Raw genomic sequence first — 5979 nt, 5'->3', positions numbered from 1 at the left:
AAAAAAAAAAAAAAAAAAACCTAATGTATAAAATACATTAAACTTTTCCATTTCACGCCAAAGAAATTATTATAATTCTTATTTTAATTTTGTGATTGGAATTATATTTAGCTTTTCAATTTTATTAAAATTGTTTACATATCTGTATTTGGTTGGATATTAGAAATTAGAGCAAAATGTACATTTTGGTTTTTGTAATAAATATATGTTAGTATAATATTATGACATTTTGGGAAAATATTTTGAAAGTAGGACTCGGGTCTTACAAAAATGTTTTACGAATCATTAGTCTTTCCAAAGGAAAATTCAAACTGATCTATACTTTTCCATAAAATTATACTTGCTACAGTTTTATCTGGTCACAAGAGTTGATAATAATTGTCACCATCATCATGAATTATTATTTTAATAAAGACATTAGTTAGGCTTCGGAGGTAGCTACATACAATGCATAAATTAAACTGTAGGTTAGTTTTAAAGTAATTAAAAACAAGTCTGCAGTTTTAGGTTTCCCGAATCGTGGTAACTGATGCACCTCATATCATATGGAGTACGTCTTGAGGTATTTTTGTGCTTAAAGATTGATGTCATTTGCCAAAGTAGATAATGCAATATCAGCTTAGGTTCCCTAAATTACAAAACTTGAATTAAATTACAGAAAAATATATATTTAAAAAAGATTCCATCCCCAATTATCTCTTAAACAAATTTTGCCCAAATTTAGAACCCAAATTTTGCCCAAATTACCTTCTACAAGTGTTCAATAGTGATGTTGATGCGTGAGTCAACTAATTTTCATTTAAATGGAGTAACGGGTGGCCCAATTGATGAGACATTTGTTATACATTTAGGTATCGGAAACAGAAAAAGGTCGGTACTTTTTTTTTTTTTAGGAGATGTCAAATTTAGCTTGTTTTTAATTATTAAATTGGGTAGTGCTATGGTGCCTTAATAATTGGTGTCTCAAATGTGCCTCAATGACATGAAATTTTGATGTCAATTAGTGCATTTAATTTTTTTTAAATATATCTCATTATTTATTTGCGACATAAGCTCTTAAAAAGACTCATTTAATCTTTCTTAAAATTTTACAAAACTTGAATTAAATTACAGACAAATATATATTTAAAAAAGATTTCATCCCCAATTATCTCTTAAACAAATTTTGCCCAAATTTAGAACCCTAAAAAGCTACTACATTTCTTATTGCATCTACAATTTGGAAATTTTTTGTTCAACCCATTCATAACAGCAAAATTATATTAAACCCAATTTAAATGACAAAATTTCTAATGTTTTTATTTGAATGTTGAACCCATCTCACGTACATCAACTTTATCTTCAACCCTCTCACTAAAGTTGACGTAGAGATACCCATCAAAAGAGAAAGAAAATTGATGAAATAATACTTTACATTAAGTTAATTAATTAGGGCATAGAAGAGAACAAATGAATATTATGCAGGATATGCAAGGTCAAACCAAAAGTGTGTAGATCTTTGGTTAGTGTTTGGATATGTCGAGCAAGTTGGATTCTTGCAACAATGGGAAACTAACGTGTATGGCTTGGTCTCATGCATCTTTGAGTGAGATATAGCGATTAACAAGAAGAATAAGGCATTGAACCCTTGAAGAAGAAGAAGCAAGTGTTGTTGACGTCTATGAGAGAAGATTCAATGTTAGATCGAACATTCAATGTTAAAACCCCAAGTATATTAAACAAAGGGAAATGAAAAAATTAAACGCATATTTATATGGCTACAACAGACATACTTGAGACCTGGTGGATAGTGATATTACACAAAGGCAAAAGGCTACCAAGGGACCAGCAAAGCAATATAAAAAATGAACGACAAAGCAATTGGCCTACTTATATGGTTGCATTTATAATTTATCTTTACATCATAGATAGACATCAAAGCTATTGGCCTAATTAAATTGGCATTTCTCGAACTACGACCATTATTATACAATTATAACTCGAGCATCAGTTGATACTTCCTCTAGTTTTTCTTGGACAAAAGCCCTACATTTTTCTTCCCAATATGGATTTGAACCATTTATGCTGATGACCTCGTCCCACTCTCCATACATGTAGATTTTTCCAAACGGGTCAATTACCATTGTCTCGAGCTTTGTTGCATTTTTCAAAATACAAATAGCAAATTCTATCTCGAACGAATGACTTTGGAATCAGTAGTGCTAGATATACCACATTTTTATACCATAATTTCATACCACCTTATGTGGCAACTTACATGGCATTCATACATTGGATACTAAAAAATAAAAAGAAAAACCCAAAAAGAAAAAGAAAAACTTTGTCCAATAAAATAATGACACGTGAGATGGTATAAGAATGTGGTATAAGAAATGTGGTAAGTATAGCATTATCCAGAAAGATTCCAGAAAGATTCCTTATCTCTCGTTGATTCTCATGGAACCCTAGTCCACATACCTACAATAACATCATCAAAGAGATCTTGTCTAGTTATATTGTTGGATGTATAAAATGCATGTTATAATAATTGATTTATCCACACATTCACATTGGTTGAATGAGATATAGACTAGGAATAACAGCAAGCAAGCTGTTTATTACTAACCGTTATTAAAAGTTCTTCCAAAAGAGGGGTAGACTTAAGAAGATTCAGAACCCACACGAGATCAGCGTCATTCCAGTGTGATTTAAATGTCTTGGTAGTCAAATCCAGTTTTTTGAGGTTTCTAAATGCTGGTACACTTTGCGATATAAGCTGCACATAAAAATTAATATCCGAAGATTAACAATTATGCAAGCATTAATTGCAATGCTTTAGAAATAAATCTTCACTCACCAAAGCACGATAAATGTACAGATGAAGAGTCCCAAGCACAGGAGACGCTGCAAATTGGGTTAGTGCATAAGCGAATTCTTTTGTATGAATCTCGTTAAAATAAATTGTTGCTAACTGTGGAGTTTTAATCAATGAAATAGTCGTACCACTTCCTAAGTACTCTAAGGAGACAAGATTTACGGCATAAATCTCAATTTTTTCTATTTCAGAACAGAGGATCACTTTCAAATCATTTAAACGAAGTAATGGACCAGCAACAATCAGATCTGACCCCCCTGTACATTGATTTAAGGTCAAGCTTTCAAGGAACAGACAGACAGAGAACAGATGTGCCATAAAATTTCCATCAAGGATAACCCTATGTAGACAAAGAGTTTTTAGCTGATTGAATTTGTCAAAATCAGGAGGAGGTCTTAGGACACACATACTCAATGACAAATGCCTTAGAGTTGATGCATTCAATTCTGAAAGTAACCAGTAAGGGAAAGCATAGACATTTCTTCTTTTTTGGGTCAAACAGTCAAATAACTGAAGATCAAGCACTTCAACTCCCTTTGTAATTGCAAAACGAATCCATTCGTCCAGACTTGCAGTATTTTCTCCATTAAGAAAGAAAGCAACTTTGAAAGAGTCCACCTTCTTACCATGGTGGAGCTGCAAAAAATTATTCACACGGCTTACAAAGTCTTGTCTTTTAAATTCTCTTTCCAACTCAGGATGAATGGCTGCATAAAAAGGAGATAACTTGGGTCCGACATATCTGCTCCCAAAAATGTTTGGAATGTCAAATTCAAGATTGGGCCTTGTCAGTATTGGATGACACCAAAGGTTTCTCCACCGACATGCAATCATGCTAGTATCCACTGCATCTTTTATGGTTAACAATGAAATTATGGATGAGAGAATGCCATTTGGCAACTCATTAATCCAGTCCATACTCTCGCCCTCAGCCTGAAAACATAAGAACAACCCAGTATATATTACTCTTGATCAAATACTGGCACTGCCAAGCAGATTACTAGATGTGTGTACAAAATGTATGACCAAGCAAAATTTTTCAATCAATTTGTGTGTATATGTGTGTGTGTGTGTTTTCTTAATGCATTGGAGCAATAGTCCCTGAACTATTACCTGAATCTCACTCAGGTTCTTAAATTAAATTTTTAGATTTTTTGGTGTATAAAATTTTTAGAATGGGCAGCACTAGGCTGGAAGTATGTTTGGGCATCTCTTTGAACCTTACAGTACAGATAAGCAAATAAAAACCATACCGTAGCTAATATTCCACTTTGATCCATTACCTTGACTTCACTTGTAAGGTTGAATCTTGACCCACCTAAAAAGAAGCTGCAATCAAGCAGAGAATGAAATTAAATTCAAGGTCAATTGCAAGTTTGTAACATATGGGCAAGTGATGCAACAATTGGAAACCTAATTCGATTGGTTAGGTAACACATAAAACAAATAATGAAAATTCAATTCTGAGACTTGATTTCGGATTTTACATAGGACAGAAAAACTCACTCTAGAGAGAGAGAGAAAATCACAAACTCAACCCGCAAATTCAGTCAAAGCAAAGCAGTCTCTCAGTAAAGAGACTGACTGAGAAAAAACTAACAAACAAATCACTAACAACTAACAAAAAGTTCCAACCTTTAAGGGAAGGGAAGGACACAAAGCAAAACACAAAAAGGAAACAACTTTTGCAAATAAAATCTGACGGAATAATAAGGAACTTTTACTTCGAATTGGAATTGGAATTGGAGAGAGATCAAAAGAACATCACAAACTCAAACCACAAATTCACTCAAAGCAAAGCAGTCTCTCAGAAAAGAGACTGGCTGCGAAACTAACAAACAGACCACTAACAACTAACAAAACACAAAACTAACGAACAATAAGTTCCAAGTTCCAACCTTTAAGGGAAGGGAAGGACACAAAGCAAATCACAAAAAAGGAAACGACTTTTGCAAATACACTCTGACGGAATACCAAAGAATAAAAAGAATAATAAGGAATGTTTACTTCTAATTGGAATTGGATTCGATTCAAGAGTATCAACAACCACCACAACAACAACATTAAAACTTTTGATTTTCAATCTTACCTAAATTTTCTCTTAGGCATCAAAGCCAAAGTGCCGAACTTGTATACTTGGGTCTTCAGAATTCTGAATTCAGATGGGTTGGACTGGTGGTTGGCAGCGGCTGCCTGTTGGCACTTAATGTCTACTGGATATAGAAGTTCATAATAGTTGATGCCAAGTAGGTTCTAGAATAAAGGCACTTAATGTCTGCAGAACAAAGGGGCGAGATGGCAGCAAGTCGACAGGTTCAAAGCGGCGAGGTGGCAGCAACAGTGGACCTCTGGACTGAGGAGGGCGAGATGACGGCGAGACAGAGGGGCGAGATGACGGTGGACCTCTGGGTTTCTGGCTTTCTGAGAGAAGAGAAAGTGAGAGTCTGAGAGAGTGCGATTTTTGGGTGAAGTAGATCGAGAGCGAGGGTCTGGTTTGATTTTAGTAATCGATGGAGGCTGAGAGTCGACGACGAGAGAGGCGACTGAGGGAGACAGAGAGAGGGCAGCGCAAGAGCGTGAGTGTTTCTGTTTCAGGTTTTTGCCTTTTTGAGTGAGGTAGATCGAGAGTGGTCTGGGAGTTTTGCCAAGGTTTGGGGTAATTGACTAATTTGGGGTTTGGCAAATTTGTGAGTGGTTTGGGCCCTTTGGGTTTGGCCGAATCAAATTAAAAAAAAAAACTATTAGGATTGGGGTTTGGCCAAGTAAATTAAGAAAAAACATAAGGATTAGATATATATATATATAACATATATTATAGAGTAATTAATAGAGTTTAGGATATAGTGTATAGGGTATTTAATAGAGTTTAGGGTAATGGTGTGAGGCCCTGGAAAATTTTGATGTTTGATTTTCAAAGGTTTGGAGATCAAAAGTTGTTTATGAACCAATAGAAAGTTTGTATTCATTTTTACGAGTACGTAGTATTTTTCTGAGTCCCGGAATATTTTTGGTTAATTTTTGAAGTTTGTTGAGTGGGAAGATATTGGTCATTGATCTATTTTAATCAAATGGCCAGAATGCTGACAAGTGGCAGCAACTGGTGGCAAGGGAGGAAGCCCCGTGAA

General features: G+C 34.7%; 1 protein-coding gene across 1 annotated transcript; it reads right to left on the bottom strand.

Annotated features, from left to right (window-relative positions):
- Window positions 1–1762: 1762 nt before the first annotated feature.
- LOC147283594 (putative F-box/FBD/LRR-repeat protein At5g44960) lies at window positions 1763–5485 on the bottom strand. Its single transcript, XM_086245547.1, has 7 exons — window positions 4944–5485; window positions 4108–4183; window positions 3481–3787; window positions 2837–2883; window positions 2606–2755; window positions 2329–2457; window positions 1763–2183 (listed from the first exon to the last, which is right to left on the bottom strand). The coding sequence occupies exons 1-7, from the start codon at window positions 4961–4963 to the stop codon at window positions 1965–1967; spliced, it is 948 nt and encodes a 315-aa protein (XP_086101673.1). The 5' UTR covers window positions 4964–5485; the 3' UTR covers window positions 1763–1964.
- Window positions 5486–5979: the final 494 nt, after the last annotated feature.

The sequence above is a fragment of the Dryas octopetala genome, chromosome 5 (genome assembly GCF_963921425.1).
Source record: "Dryas octopetala chromosome 5, drDryOcto1.1, whole genome shotgun sequence".
Taxonomy (NCBI): Eukaryota; Viridiplantae; Streptophyta; class Magnoliopsida; order Rosales; family Rosaceae; genus Dryas; species Dryas octopetala.
The sequence above is the reverse complement of the archived record's forward strand: the minus strand, read 5'-3'. Positions and strand labels throughout refer to the sequence as shown.